General features: G+C 46.0%; 1 protein-coding gene across 1 annotated transcript in view; it reads right to left on the bottom strand.

Annotated features, from left to right (window-relative positions):
* LOC126203715 (protein yellow-like) overlaps nucleotides 1–16,359 on the bottom strand; it is a 111,554-nt gene that overhangs the window by 15,456 nt on the left and 79,739 nt on the right. Inside the window, exons 4-5 of the mRNA XM_049938090.1 lie at nucleotides 9,217–9,419; nucleotides 3,849–4,110 (exon numbers count right to left, since the gene is read on the bottom strand). Coding sequence (XP_049794047.1) covers nucleotides 3,849–4,110; nucleotides 9,217–9,419 — 465 coding nt within the window. The remainder of the gene's footprint in view (nucleotides 1–3,848; nucleotides 4,111–9,216; nucleotides 9,420–16,359) is intronic.

Here is a 16,359-nt window from a genome sequence, read left to right as displayed (position 1 = left end):
TAATACTGAAGACGCTACCCGGCTTCACACGGATAACACTTAGTATCTACGGCCAAGTGGTAATTTTGTTTATGGGTCACTATGCAGTGTTATGATTAAACATCAGAGAACAACATTAGACTGGTGAAGGACATTATTTTCACGTGAATTAAACGATGTAAGAAGCGCGTAGCAGGAAAATTCTCCGGATTATTGTATGATTCATATTTAAGTGGCTTTCGTAGTGACATCTCATGGCAATGGTGGAAGCTGTGAGCTTCTGCGCCGCCCATCAGTATGTGTATTAGGGGAAACTGCCTCAAAATCTCTACAGACGTTCCTGAGATTAGCCCGACCACGCAGACAAAAGTGAGCAGGGGTCTTCAATTTATGTACACTATGTGATCAAAAGTATCTGGTCACCTGGCTGAAAATGACTTACAAGTTCGTGGCGTCCTCCATCGGTAATGCTGGAATCAGTATGGTGTTGGCCCACCCTTAGCCTTGATGACAGCTTCCACTCTCGCAGGCATATGTTCAGTCAGGTGATAGGTTTTCTTGGGGAATGGCAGCCCATTATTCACCGAGTGCTGCACTGAGGAGAAGTATCGATGTCGGTCGGTGAGGCCTGGCACAAAGTCGGCGTTCCAAAACATTCTAAAGTTGTTCTACAGGATTCAGGCCAGTCCATTACAGGGATGCTATCATCGAGTAACCACTCCGCCACAGGCTGTGCATTATGAACAGGTGCTCAATCGTGTTGAAAGATGCAACACCATCCCCGAATTGCTCTTCAAGAATGTGCTTAAAACATCAATGTAGGCCTGTGGTGTGATAGTACCAAGCATAACAACAAGGGGTGCAAGCCACCTCCATGAAAAACACGACCACACCATAACACCACTGCCTCCGAATTTTACTGTTGACACTACACACGCTGGCAGATGACTTTCACCGGGCATTCGTCATACCCACATCCTGCCATCGGATGGCCACATTGTGTACTGTGATTCGTCACTCCACACAAAGTTTTTCCATTGTTCAGTCGTCCAATGTTTAGGCTCCTTACACCAAGCGAGGCGTCGTTTGGCATTTACCGGCGTGATGTGTGGCTTACGAGCAGCCGCTCGACCGTGAAATCCAAGTTTTCTCACCTCCTGCCTAACTGTCATAGTACTTACAGTGGATCCTGGTGCAGTTTGGAATTTGATGGTCTGGATAGATTTCTCCCTATTACACATTACGACCCTCTTCAACAGTCGGCGGTCTGTCAGTCAAAAGATGAGGTCGGCCTGTACACTTTAGTGCTGTACGTGTCCCTTCACGTTTCCACTTCACTATCACATCGGAAACAGAGAAGCTAGGAATGTTTGGAAATCTCGCATACAGACGTATGACACAAGTGACACCAAATCACCTGACCACGTTCGAAAACTGTTAGTTCCGCGGAGGGCCCCATTCTGCTCTCTCACAGTGTTTAATGAATACTGAAGTCGCTGCCACCTACCTGGCAGTAGGTGGCAGCACAATGCACCTAATACGAAAAAGGGTGTTTTTGGTGGTGTCCCGATACTTTTGATCACATAGTGTATTTAGAGATTCTTCTAGCAACTGACAGGCGAATAAAAAAACTTCAACTGGCTTTTAAAAAGGAGTGCAGATTTTCTGCTCAACAACAAAACAAAAATACTTACAGAGACAGAAATATTTTTAGATGTGCTTAAGTGTAACTAACGATGGTGAATTCGGACGTGATGTAAGTGAACTTGGCCGCTTACCTCGTGGGCAGAGGGTAAGTAAAGCGGTCACTGCGAGGTTAGAGAATGTGTGAGGGCGAATGTATTGTTTGTCTTCCCGTACTGGCAATTCAAGGACGTCCGCGATTCGTACCGATCAGCTGCTATGGTATAAATTTCGACACGGAAGTAACGTGGATTCATAAACACAGATTACAGGACGATCACCTTCAAATGTGATGCTTGTTTGTAATAACAATCATTAAATTAATTAAAGCTCTTGTAACACAGCGTAAAGAGAATAAGAAAAATGACATTCAAAATACACTACTGGCCATTAAAATTGCTACACCAAGAAGAAATGCAGATGATAAATGGGTATTCACTGGACAAATATATTATACTAGAACTGACATGTGATAACATTTTCACGCAATTTGGGTGCATAGATCATGAGAAATCAGTACCCAGAACAACCAACTCTGGCCCTAATAACGGCCTTGATACGTCTGGACATTGAGTCAAACAGAGATTGGATGGCGTGTACAGGTACAGCTGCCCATGCAGCTTCAACACGATACCACAGTTCATCATTAGTAGTGACTGGCGTATTGTGACGAGCCAGTTGCTCGGCCACCATTGTCCGGACGTTTTCAATTGGTGAAAGATCTGGAGAATGTGGTGGCCAGGGCAGCAGTCGAACATTTTCTGTATCCAGAAAGGTCCGTACAGGACTTGCAACATGCGGTCGTGCATTATCCTGCTGAAATGTAGGGTTACACAGGGATGGAATGAAGGGTAGAGCCACGGGTCGTAACACATCTGAAATGTAACGTCCACTGTCCCAAGTGCCGTCAATGCGAACAAGAGGTGACCGAGACGTGTAACCAATGGCACCCCATGCCATCTCGCCGGGTGATACGACAGTATGGCGGTGACGAATACCCGCTTCCAATGTGCGTTCACCGCGATGTCGCCAAACACGGATGCGACCATCATGATGCTGTAAACAGGACCTGGATTCATCCGCAAAAATGACGTTTTGCCATTCGTGCACCCAAGTTCGTCGTCGAGTACACCATCGCAGGTGCTCCTGTCTGCGATGCATCGTCAAGGGTAACCGCAGCCACGGTCTCCGAACTGATAGTCCCTGCTGATGCAAACGTCGTCGAACTGTTCGTGCAGATGGTTGTTATCTTGCAAACGTCCCCATCTGTTGACTCAGGGATCGAGACGTGGTTGCACGATCCGTTACAGCATTGCGGAGAAGATGCCTGGCATCTCGACTGCTAGTGATACGAGACCGTTGGGATCCGGCACGGCGTTCCGTATTACCCTCCTGAAGCTATCGATTCCATATTCTCCTAACAGTCATTGGATCTCGACCAACGCGAGCAGCAATGTCGCGATATGATAAACGGCAATCGCGATAGGCTACAATCCGACCTTTATCAAAGTCTGAAACGTGATGGTACGCATTTCTCCTCCTTACACGAAGCATCACAACAACGTTTCACCATGCGACGCCGGTCAACTGCTGTTTGTGTATGAGAAATCGGTTGGAAACTTTCCTCATGTCAGCACGTTGTAGGTGTCGCCAACCTTGTGTGAATGCTCTGAAAAGCTAATCATTTGCATATCACAACATCTTCTTCCTGTCGGTTAAATTTCGCGTCTGTAGCACGTCATCTTCGTGGTGTAGCAATTTTAATGGCCAGTAGTGTATTTAGTTGGCGTCGATGGTTGTACTTCGTATTGCATATTGCAGTTACTGTTATTAATCAATTACTACCCGGGTCACATACACAACACATCGCTTCGTCAGGCAATTACAGTATTACATCTTTCGGGTAGCTGAACGTGGCAGAAGCAATGTGAAAAATAGAGGACAGTCGACACGACATGTCTGAAATGGTGTCGGCTTTTAACGATCAGTTCTTAAGGGACTGCGACCAACTTACCGCGTCCTCACTACAGCCAGTCTGTTGGGGGCTCATAAGATATTAATTTACGAATATCACCAATTAATAATTAGCCGACATTGGTTTTTGAGCGATAAAAAAACCAAGAAGTTTGACGACCATTTATGTAGAATGTGGAGTGAAGGTTGGCCGCTTCGGTGGCAGGGCTCACCAGAGAGTAGAAGAGCACGCCGGACTCCTCGTCCATGAAGGAGGCGCAGGACTGGGTGCTCGGCCCGCGGGAGCCCAGCAGCTTGAAGTCGTGGAAGTGCAGGTGGGCCGCACCCGGCTCGTGCAGCACGCGCGTCGGCACGCTGAACTCGTTAGTGCTGGAGAAGGGGTGGAAGTAGAGCGTGCGGTGGCCGCGCAGGTCCGGCGCCGACAGCGCCAGCCCGAACAGCCCGTCCGTCCACTGGAACTCCGTGCCCAGCACGCTGCAACAACACCGCCACCCTCAGACCGCCTCTCTACTCGCGCTTCACCGTCACACAGCAGCAATATCGCAGACTCTTTTCGGCTCATACATCAATGATATCTCGCTACTCATTACTTCATACCTACAAGTACTAAATATCATTTATCTTGTATCCAAGATTCTCGGGTGTCCAGCCGGATCCGATCGTCGAAGTTCCATGATATTTCGGCGAATAAGCGTTCCGCCATCATCAGGTGGTGCTGATGGAATGATCTGTGTGCTGCTGCTGCTGCTCTCATCTTTTACTTTCCCCTCTTTGGGGAAGTGTGAGAGGGAGTTTGTAGCCTTTCGGCTTTTACTCTCCTGTGTATGTGTGTGCGTGATTATTTCTGTAGTTTTTTGGTGTCTGTGATATGTGATGACTGTTCTGTATGTGTCTGGTATTAGCCTGAGGTTGGTGAGATGTTTGGTGTTATATGGGAAGGAGCAGGATTTGGGACTGGGTATTGAGATTTTCTTTTCGACTTAATCGTCGAAGATCGTCATGGGGCCCTTGTGCTTCTCGCGGGACATGTCATACCGACCTAGGGGGTGGATGAGGGCGTTTCCTGATCTGGAAGAACCCTCATAGAAGGCCCTTGCCAGATCGTGGAAACGCTCTCTCAAGAGTGGGATTTCGGCTGCGGCGTGCAGATCATCTCTGGAGAATCCAAGAGGTAAATGCAATGCCCTCCTGAGGGCGCGGTTCTGCAGCCTCTGGAGTTTGTCCAGGTGCTGCTTCGCCGCGTATCCCCAGACAGGGCACGCATATTCCATTACTGGCCGGATCAGGGCCTGGTACACATTTACTGCCACTGGGCAGGGAAGGGAGCTGGTTGAGTTCAGGATTGGGTATAGGGTAGACATTCTGGCGCAGACCTTCCTTTGGACCTCGCCTATGTGGAGTATCCATGTAAGACGAGAGTCCAAGGTTACGCCAAGGTACTTGGCGGTTCTGCGCCAGGGGAGTTGGGTTCCGTTTAAGTGAGGGTGGAGGGGGGGGGACGTTGAGGAGGTTCGCGCCTTCCGAGCCTGCGGGTAATCAGCATAGCCTCCGTCTTTTCAGAGTTGATGGTGATGCGCCAGCGACGGGCCCAGGTTTCTGTGTCATCTAAAACCCTTTGTAGCCAAATAAATATCATTTATCTTGTATCCAAGGTTCTCGGGTGTCCAGCAGGATCCGATCGTCGAAGTTCCACGTTATTTCGTCGAATAACCGTTCCGCCATCATCAGGTGGTGCTGATGGAATGATCTGTCTGCACTGTGTCCGTGGTATTTATGTCCGCGGGGTCCCGAGTCGTGCCCCAGCGCGGCCGGCCGGCGGGTCGCCACGTGGTTGGAGGGGTGGGGGTAGCTGCAGCCACGCCCGGTGGTAGGCGCAGTTCATCTCCGTCCGCCATAGCGGAAGGATCTCGCGTCCTCTCGTGCCGTAGCTCCTTGATGGTGTTTAATAACGGTTTCCAGGCCTTCCTAAGTTGAAACCCGGTGTCCCTGTTGATGAGGTTATCTGTTACTCCAATTTCTATGGCCTCCTTGTAGATACAGTCCCAGTGGACACTTGTGGCCGTCAGGATTTTTGTCTCTTCGAAATTCGCCGTGTTTCCGGTTTCAATGCGCTAGGGCCAAATGACTGGGTTGGCGTAAGCGGGAGTGACGTTCGTGTTCCTTCAATCGGTCCTCGACCGTGCGTACTGTTTGGCCGATGTAGGATTTGCCACAGCCGCACGGGATTTTGTATACGCCCGCTTTCTTAAGGCCTACGTCATGTTTTGCCGTTCCTAGTAGGTCACGAATCTTTGCTGGTGGTCGGAAGACTGTGTCAGTCTTGTGTCGCCTTTAACATTCTCCCTATTTTTGACGACACGTTGCCAGCAAACGGCAGAAAGGCCCGAGCTTGCTTCTCTTCTTCGGGTTGTTCTTCATCTCGGTTCTTGCTGCACTTCTGTTGTCGTAAGGCCCTTTGGTTTTGGTGGTTGCCATACCAATTCTTGCGGAACACGGTCTCCAGGCGTTTGAGTTCCGTTGGCAAGTTCTGTTCATCAGAGATCGAGTGTGCTCTATGTACCAAGGTGTTGAGCATTCCATTAAGCTGCGCTGGACCGATTCAACGAACACGAACGTCACTCCCGCTTACGCCAACCCAGCCATTCGGCCTTAGCAGAACACTGCATTGAAACCGGACACACAGCGAAATTCAAAGAGACAAAACTCCTGACGGCCACAAGTGCCCACTGGGACAGTATCTACAAGGAGGCCATAGAAATTGGAGTAACAGATAACCTCATCAACAGGGACACCGAGTTTCAACTTAGCAAGGCCTGGAAACCATTATTAAACACCATAAAGGAGCTACGGCACAAGCGGACGCGAGATCCTTCCGCCACGGCGGACGGAGATGAACTGCGCCTACCACCGGGCGTGGCTGCAGCTACCCCCACCCCTCCCACCACGCGGTGTCCCGCCGGCCGTCCGCGCCGGGGTACGACTCGGGACCCCGCGGACATAAATACCACGGACACAGCGCAGCACCACCTGATGATGGCGGAACGGTTATTCGCCGAAATATCGTGGAACTTCGACGATCGGATTCTGCTGGACACCCGAGAACCTTGGATACAGCACATTCGCCAGGAAAGTCTCAGATCACATATCATTTATCTTGCATCATTTCAAAAATAAAAATGTTCAAAGAAAATTCCATTTCAATCTGAAATTTAGTTAAGCACTGATTTTTTGTTGGGGGTGGAAGGTTAGAGAGGAGGTGTATAAATAAATATCTGATTGCAGCCAGGGGGAATGGTCTCATTGTTCTAGCGGATGTAGAGGGCATTTAGTGAAGTTCTGATGAGAAACTCGTGTCAGGAAAAGTACTGTTCGGATGTAAAATAAGTTTGAAGATCTATTACTGTCAAATCTCCTAGTGTATGGTAGGCACGCAAACGGAGAGGAGAGCATTGTCACTCCCCGCTGAAATTGTGACATCGCATACCACTTTCGTCTCACTACAACAACAGCTGCGAGAAACTGTCTCGTTCACAAATGGGAGGGCTGACGGTCGCGCTCCGTGGAACCGCCGCATTCTCGACTGTGAAGAGAACCCGAGAGAGTAGTAGTAGTAGTAGTTGTAGTAGTAGTAGTAGTAGTTGTTGCTGTTGTTGTGGTCTTCAGTTCTGAGACTGGTTTGATGCAGCTCTCCATGCTACTCTATCCTCTGCAAGCTTCTTCGTTTTCCAGCACGTACTGCAGCCTACATCCTTCTGAATCTGCTTAGTGTATTCATCTCTTGGTCTCCCTCTACGATTTTTTCCCTCCACGATGTCCTCCAATACTAAATTGGTGGTCCCTTGATGGCTCAGAACATGTCCTACCAACCGATCCCTTCTTCTAGTCAAGTTGTGCCCCAAACTCCTCTTCTCCCCAATTCTATTCAGTACCTCCTCATTACTTATGTGATCTACCCATCTAATCTTCAGCATTCTTCTATAGCACCACATTTCGAAAGCTTCTATTCTCTTCTTGTCCAAACTATTTATCGTCAATTTTTCCCTTCCATTCATGGCTACATTCCATACAAATATTTCCAGAAACGACTTCCTGACACTTAAATCTATACTCGATGTTAACAAATTTCTCTTCTTCAGAAACGCTTTCCTTGCCATTGCCAGTCTACCTTTTATATCCTCTCTACTTCGACCATCATCAGTTATTTTTCTCCGCAAATAGCAAAACTCCTTTACTACTTTAAGTGTCTCATTTGCTAATCGAATTCCTTCAGCATCACCCGACTTAATTCGACTACATTCCATTATCCTCGTTTTGCTTTTGTTGATGTTCATCTTATATCCTCCTTTCAAGACACTGTCTATTCCGTTCAACTGCTCTTCCAAGTCCTTTGCTGTGTCTGACACAATTACAACGTCATCGGCAAACCTCAAAGTTTTTATTTCTTCTCCATGGATTTTAATACCTACTCCGAATCTTTATTTTGTTTCCTTTACTGCTTGCTCAATATACATATTGAATAAAATCGGGGATAGGCTACAACCCTGTCTCACTCGCTTCCCAACCACTGCTTCCCTTTCATCGACTCCTATAACTGCCATCTGGTTTCTGTATAAATTGTAAATAGCCTTTCGCTCCCTGTATTTTACCCCTGCCACCTTAGAATTTGAAAGAGAGTATGCCAGTCAACGTTGTCAAAAGCTTTCTCTAAGTGTACAAATGCTAGAAACGTAGGTTTGCCTTTCCTTGATCTATTTTCTAAGATAAGTCGTAGGGTCAGTATTGCGTCACGTGTTCCAACATTTCTACGGAATCCAAACAGATCTTCCCCAAGGTCGGATTCTACCAGTTTTTCCATTCGTCTGTAAAGAATTCGCGTTAGTATTTTGCAGCCGTGACTTATTAAACTGATAGTTTGGTAATTTTCATATCTGTCAACACCTGCTTTCTTAGGGATTGGAATTATTACATTCTTCTTGAAGTCTGGGGGTATTTGGCCTGTCTCATACACCTTGCTCACTAGATGGTAGTGTTTTGTGAGGCCTGGCTCTCCCAACGCTGTCAGTATTTCTAATGGAATGTTGTCTATTCCCGGGGCCTTGTTTCGACTTAGGTCTTTCAGTGCTCTGTCAAACTCTTCACGCAGTATCGTATCTCCTATTTCATCTTCATCTACATTCTCTTCCATTTCTATAATATTGTCCTCAAGAACATCGCCCGTGTATAGACCCTCTGTACACTCCTTCCACCTTCCTGCTTTCCCTTCTTTGCTTAGAACTGGGTTTCCATCTGAGCTCTTGATATTCATGCAAGTGCTTCTCTTTTCTCCAAACGTCTCTTTAATTTTCCTGAAGGACATCGATTATTTGCATGTCGCCATTTGCTTGCGGCCCATCTTTGTAGAAACGCAAGTTAAGTATTGCTAATTTAACATATTGTAACAAACTCCATTAATAAGATTTGCTCGAACTGTTGTCTGGCTATGCGGGAAAACAGCTTCCTAGGCACCCTAACTGGACGAGTGGGACAGGGAGTAGTAAGAAGGTGAGGTGGTCGGTGAGCGGCAAGAGCCGCGATGCGCACCTGTACTCTCCGGCCAGCGGGTCTGAGTGGAAGTAGTTGTGGGAGACGCGCCAGGTGGTCTGACGCGCCCAGTCGTGCACGACGAGTCCGTAGGCTCCCAGGTCGGCCGCGTAGGCGAAGGTCGCCTCGCAGTCGTAGCCGCCGGAGAGCGCGGGCGCCACCTCCACGGCCACGTTCGCGAACAGCGAGTCCTCCTTCACCACCTGCCGGGGCACACACAAAAGCCGTCACTCGCGCCGTACCCTCTGCCACCGGACAGACTTCCGCGTGCCGAAGATAGGCAGAAACGTGATTCAAAGTGGTTCAAATGGCGCTTAGCACTATGGGACTTAACATCTGAGGTCATCAGTCCCCTAGATCTTACAAGGGAATCTCCCCATCGCACCCCCCTCAGATTTAGTTATAAGTTGGCACAGTGGATAGGCCTTGAAAGACTGAACACAGATCAATCGGGAAAACAGGAAGAAGTTGTGTGGAACTATGAAAAAAATAAGCAAAATATACAAACTAATACAAACTAAGTAGTCCATGTGGAAGATAAGCAACATCAAGGATAGCCGGCACGGTAGCTCAGCGTGTTCGGTCAGAGAGTTAGGTGCCCTCTGTAATAAAAAAACTGAGTTAATCGATCGACAAAGAACTTAAACGGATGTCTTACGACATCCGCCCCGAGCAGATTCAACTAACAAATGCGAACAAAATGAGACTAAAAAAAAAAAAAAGAAGTGGTCAGCGTGAGCAGCTGCGGAACGAGAGGTCCTTGGTTCAAGTCCTCCCTCCAGTGAAAACTTTAATTTTAAATTTTCAGACAATTGTCAAAGTTCAGGCACTCACACATAATCAACTTCGCTCTCCAAAATTCCTGGACATGTTCAGATTTACTTGGAAATATGCAGGATTTGACGGTCTACACACGAAAAAAATTTGAAAACGTTAAAAAAATATGTTTTGACAGAGCACAGACTGTGCGACTGTGAAATTGTTGCATTCATTTGTTGCAGTTTATGTGACAAACTCTTATGTTTTCATCACTTTTTTGGGAGTGATTGTCACACCCACAAGAAAAACCTAAATCAGGCAAGGTAGAAGAATCTTTTTACCCTTTCGCCGAGTGTACAAGTTAGGTGGGTCGACAACATATTCCTGTCATGTGACGCACATGCCGTCACCAGTATCGTATAGAATATATCAGACGTGTTTTCCTGTGGAGGAATCGGTTGACCTGTGACCTTGCGATCAAATGTCTTCGGTTCCCATTGGGGAGGCACGTCCTTTCGTCTACTAATCGCACTATTTTGCGGTGCGGTCGCAAAACACAGACATTAAACTTATTACAGTGAACAGAGACGTCAATGAACGAACGGACAGATCATAACTTTGCGAAAATAATGAAAGGAAACTTTTCACTCGAGGGAAGACTTGAACCGAGGACCTCTCGTTCCGCAGCTGTTCACGCTAACCACGGGACCACAGCGCTCCTGAGCTCATATTATCCTTGATGTTGCCTATCTTCCGCATGGACTACTCAGTTTGTATATTTCGCTTATATTTTTCATAGTTCCACACAACTTCTTCCTGTTTTCTCGATTGATCTGTCTTCAATTTTTCAAGACCTATCCACTGTGCCAACTTATAACTAAATCTGAGGGGGTAGCGATGGGGAGGTTCCCTTGTTAGAACTACTTAAACCTAACTAACGTAAAGCCGTCGGCACACGGACCGAGCATCCGAACGTTGAGCGTTGAGCGTGCCGAGTTTCTGACGTCATAGCGTGGAATAGCACGTTCGGGAGTCTTTCCGAACGTGCAGAGCAATATCTGACATGTCAGATATTCTGACCGTGCGTCTGAGCGTTGACCAATGAGATGGCACAACGCCACCTACGTCACACGCACGTCGTCTCTCTTCAGTACAGAGTTGTGAGGCGCCATATTGGCATTCATTTCAAGCCTATATGTATATGCCGTTTCTGGGCACCAGCAAATTGAGTATCACTGGAAAACCCGTTGTTAACTGTGTGATTCGTTCCAATAAAATAATGACAAACATCATATTCGTGGCAAAAGAAGTACTGTAATTTGCGTATTATGAGAGTAAGCTATTTGAAGGCAGCGACGCACTGAAGATCCACCAAAAACGCATTGTTCTTGGTACAACTTCCTATAATTAAATTTCAGTTAGTAACATATCTACGATTAAGGTTTTCAGCAACGGTTAAAATAAAAATGCCGGCACGGTAGCTCAGCGTGTTCGGTCAGAGGGTTAGCTGTCTTCTGTAATAAAAAAACTGAGTTAATCGATCAACAACGAACTTAAAATGGGTGTCTTATGACGTCCGCCCCGAGCAAATGAAACGAACAAAAGTGAACAAAATGAGAATAAAAAAAAAAAATGAGTAGCCTCAGTGTTCTGTGCTGTGGTGTTAATTATGGTGACGGTTCGCGTCTCGACGCTTCCATAATTTTTTTCTTAACATTCTTGTTTTAATTGGTTTCTGATACTTTATTATTAGTTTAATATAAGTATATATTATAATATTTGATGTTATGTAAACCATTATTTGAGGGGTACTTTGTTCGATTGGCTTAATCTACGGGGCAGCTTGCGCTACTTGTATAAAGATATTTTGCTCCTTTTTCTTTTACGCTTCGTAATTTACATGTTGCATAGATTCTGCAACTGGGGGGTAGGAACAGTCCTCATGTAAGACTGACCTTGGGGTTTTGCTAAAATGTGGGAATGATGAAATAACCAAGAACCAAATCAGTAACCGAGCGAGGTGGCGCAGTGGGTAGCACAATGGACTCGCATTCGGGAGGGCGACGGTTCAATCCCGCATCTGGCCATCCTGATTTAGATTTTCCGTGATTTCCCTAAATCACTCCAGGCAAGTGCCGCGATGGTTCCTCTGAAAGGGCACGGCAGACTTCCTTCCCTAATCCGATGAGACCGATGACCACGCTGTCTGGTCTCCTTCCCCAAACAACCAAACCAAACTTTAAGTGTCTCATTTCCTAATCTAATTCCCTCAGCATCACCCGACTTAATTCGACTACATTCCATTATCCTTGTTTTGCTTTTGTTGAAATTCATCTTATATCCTCCTTTCAAGACACTGTCCATTCCGTTCAACTGCTCTTCCAAGTCCTTAGCTGTCTCTGACAGAATTACAATGTCATCGCCGAACCTCAAAGTTTTTATTTCTTCTCCATGGACTTTAATACCTACTCCGAATTTTTCTTTTGTTTCCTTTACTGCTTGCTAAATATACATATTGAATAACATCGGGGAGAGGCTACAATCCTGTCTCACTCGCTTCCCAACCACTGCTTCTCTTTCATACCCCTAGAGTCCTATAACTGCCATTTGGTTTCTATACAAATTGTAAATAGACTTTTGCTCCCTGTATTTTACCTCTGCCACCTTCAGAATTTGAAAGAGAGTATTCAAGTCAACATTGTCAAAAGCTTTTTCTAAGTCTACAAATGCTAGAAACCTAGGTTTGCCCTTCCTTAATCTAGCTTCTAAGATAAGTCGTAGGGTCAGTATTGCGTCACGTGTTCCAACATTTCTACGGAATCCAAACAGATCTTCCCCAAGGTCGGCTTCTATTAGTTTTTCCATTCGTCTGTAAAGAATTCGCGTTAGTATTTTGCAGCTGTGACTTATTAAACTGATAGTTCGGTAATTTTCACATCTGTCAACACCTGCTTTCTTTGGGATTGGAATTATTATATTCTTCTTGAAGTCTGAGGGTATTTTGCCTGTCTCATACATCTTGCTCACCAGATGGTAGAGTTTTGTCAGGACCGTTAAGTAAACAGTGTAATTTACGAACTGCAAACATCCCACAACTGCCGCTAGAGTGCGTCGCGATATCGTATACCACGCTGGGGCCCACGTACCGTATGCACAAGTCGCACCGTTCCTGAGCGTTCAGCAGCACGTTGACCTTGGCACGCTCAACGTTAACGTTCGGCAGCAAGGTCCGTGTGCCGACGGCTTAAGGGCATCACACACAGCCATGCCCGAGGCAGGATTCGAACCTGCGACCGTAGCAGCAGCGCGGTTCCGGACTAAAGCGCCTAGAACCGATCGGCCACAGCGGCCGGCAGAAATGTGATGCTGAAGAGTATCGATGCCCATCCAACATCAGTTACTCTAAACATTGTTTTAAAAATTAATTGTTGGTAAGCGGGTTCCAGGTTGAGATTCATTGGGAGAGTCGTTAGAAAATGTAGTCCATCAACAAAGGAGGTGGCTTACAAAACACTCGTTCGACCTATACTTGGATATTGCTCATCAGTGTGGGATCCGTACCAGGTCGGGTTGACAGAGGAGGTAGAGAAGATCCAAAGAAGAGCGGCGCGTTCCGTCACAGGGTTATTTGGTAAGCGTGATAGCGTTACGGAGATGTTTAGCAAACTCAAGTGGCAGACTCTGCAAGAGAGGCGCTCTGCATCGCAGTGTAGCTTGCTGTCCAGGTTTCGAGAGGGTGCGTTTCTGGATGAGGTATCGGATATATTGCTTCCCCCTACTTATACCTCCCGAGGAGATCACGAATGTAAAATTAGAGAGATTCGAGCGCGCACGGAGGCTTTCCAGCAGTCGTTCTTCCCGCGAACCATACGCGACTGGAACAAAAAAGGGAGGTAATGACAGTGGCACGTAAAGTGCCCTCCGCCACACACCGTTGGGTGGCTTGCGGGTATAAATGTAAATGTAGCTCTAGCTCCCTGGATAGTTCCATTTTTTAAAATAGTTTTGAAAGTGGCGGTCTTCCGAATGCTGCCGTGCAGGCTGTATACATGTAAGGGCGCTGTCACATCGCAGGCATATTCGTCAATCGGTGTTTTAGCGGAGTATGCTGAAAAAAATAATAGTTCCAATTTGTTCCACCAGGTGAAAATGTGGCGATGCAGGCCGTCAGGATGTGGTGTTGGTGCAGGAAAAAGGGAGTAACGGTCAGACACATGATAATGGTGGTTCTGACACGTTTGTTAGGATGTAGTCACAATTTACAACATCTTTTCGGTATGGTAACATGCTGCATTCGTAACATGACGTGGTCGGCAGTTGCTCGCAGAGCATACAGTATAATAAGGAAGGTATTTCGGCGTATGCCATCCTTCAGATCAGAAAGAATCTTTGACGAAATAAATCTCGGGTGAACAGCCTGGTATTATTGTGCATAGGACACAATATTCCGGCAATCGACCACGTTGCCATCATCAGCGCTGCCATTCGTGCCTTTATGATAAAACGACTTCAGCTGCCGAGATTTATTTCGTCATAAAATATGCCTGGAGAAATTGAAGAGTCACAGAAAGAGTCTTTTCCCCACAACTAGAAGTCATATGGGTTTAAGTCGGGAGATCTGGATGCCCTCACATCTTGAAATTGTCTAGGATGATGCGGTCGTTACCGAAGCAAATCATTCACCTGGCAAGTAACATGTGGTGTAGCCCCATCCGACATGAAAATAGTGGTGTGGACACAGTTGAGTTCCAGCAAAGCTGGAATCACATCTAGCGCAAGGAGTTCCTTATAACGTGCAGATGTAGCTGCACACATAAGAGGCTCTCTAGAAGAAAAACGAACAGAGAATGAAGGAGCTTGTGAAACCACACCATCAGAGGATGTTCCTGCACAACATGTGGCGGCGTTCAACCAAATATGCGACAGTTCTGTGCATTCAGGGCACCGTGCAGCGTAAATTCTGCCTCGTCTGTTTAACGAAAATTCCTCGGTCACATGACATCCATTTCCACGCGTGCCAAAAAACGACGGGCACAGTCACGGAGTTGTATCCTATTTTGGGGCTTCATTTGGTGCACAGTCTGAATCTTGTATGGATACCAGTATAAAATGCTCCACATGATCTTTTGAACTGTTGAACAGGGGAAAGACACTTCCCGCGACAGAGCTCGAGCACCGACGTAGAATTTGAAGCGTGTGCTGCATGAACGGCTACAGTTATTAGCAACTTCATCAACAACTGCCATGCCCCTGTTGAACCACCAGCTTAACTGTTTCTTCATATTTCTTGGTCATATTCTTTAGCCCATGTATGGACTTGATGCCCTTTCGCAACTGTTTCTGTCGGCAATATTGCCGCAATGCAGCTCCTGCCATTGGTGCCTTTCTGATAAAACGACTTCAGCTGCAATGCACGGTCTTTCTTCTCAACAGCCACTGCGTTTCGTACGGAAAACATCAACCGTCTTAACCCTTTACACTGTCACTTCACAAAAGAAATCAACACGCGTCGTCAAGCGACAGACAGCATACTGACGTCAAAATAGGAAAACTTTTCACGTTTTGCCTACTTACAGCGCCATATTTTCACTTGGTGACAGAAAGCGGAACGATTATTTTTTCAGCATACTCTGCGAGCGCAGCGATTAGTGAATATACCTACGATGTTTCAGTCTCCTGCAGCGCTCGGAACACTGTCAGTTTAGTAATAACTACCCGGTACTGTTACTTCATACATCTCTCTAAAGGAAGCTTTACAATTAGATTACTTTTCTTATGTATCATTAAATGACAAAAATACTCTTATTTGCGTTTTGTTTCACTTATTATTTTTGCGACCTATCTTTGGTGTCATTAGTCCATTGTCAAGCACTGCTGACAAACGTGTTGTTCTGCATAATCGTGCAAACGTACAGTGCAAATAATTTACACTCAAAGAAATTAGTTGCTAATACTAAATATACAAAAAATGCTTTCACAATCATATAACACAAAAATAAGTAAATAACTGTACATCGACATATAGAGGGGCACAATTCAACTTGAATTTGTAATCAGTCATGTTTAGCAGTATCTAGAAATGAAGGATGCTTGAAGACAGTTTGCCCATTCAGCAGCTGTTAAAACCTGGCACTCCTAAAGTAGACCGATCACCAGTACAAGTTCTATTACATTGTGCCCCATTATAAATCAACATATCACTTATTCAGTTATTTCAGTGTTCTATGATTATGAATGTATTATTTTATATGTTTAGTTTTAGGATATAATTTCTTTCAGTATTGTAAATTCTTTATTGTTTACATTTGTACCCTTACGCACAAGAATATCTGTCATTAATGCTAGGCAGCAGAAACAAATAATTACTGAAAGAAATGGTAAATA

The sequence above is a fragment of the Schistocerca nitens genome, chromosome 9 (assembly GCF_023898315.1).
Source record: "Schistocerca nitens isolate TAMUIC-IGC-003100 chromosome 9, iqSchNite1.1, whole genome shotgun sequence".
NCBI classification, from domain to species: Eukaryota; Metazoa; Arthropoda; class Insecta; order Orthoptera; family Acrididae; genus Schistocerca; species Schistocerca nitens.
This window is presented reverse-complemented; position numbering and strand designations above follow the sequence as displayed.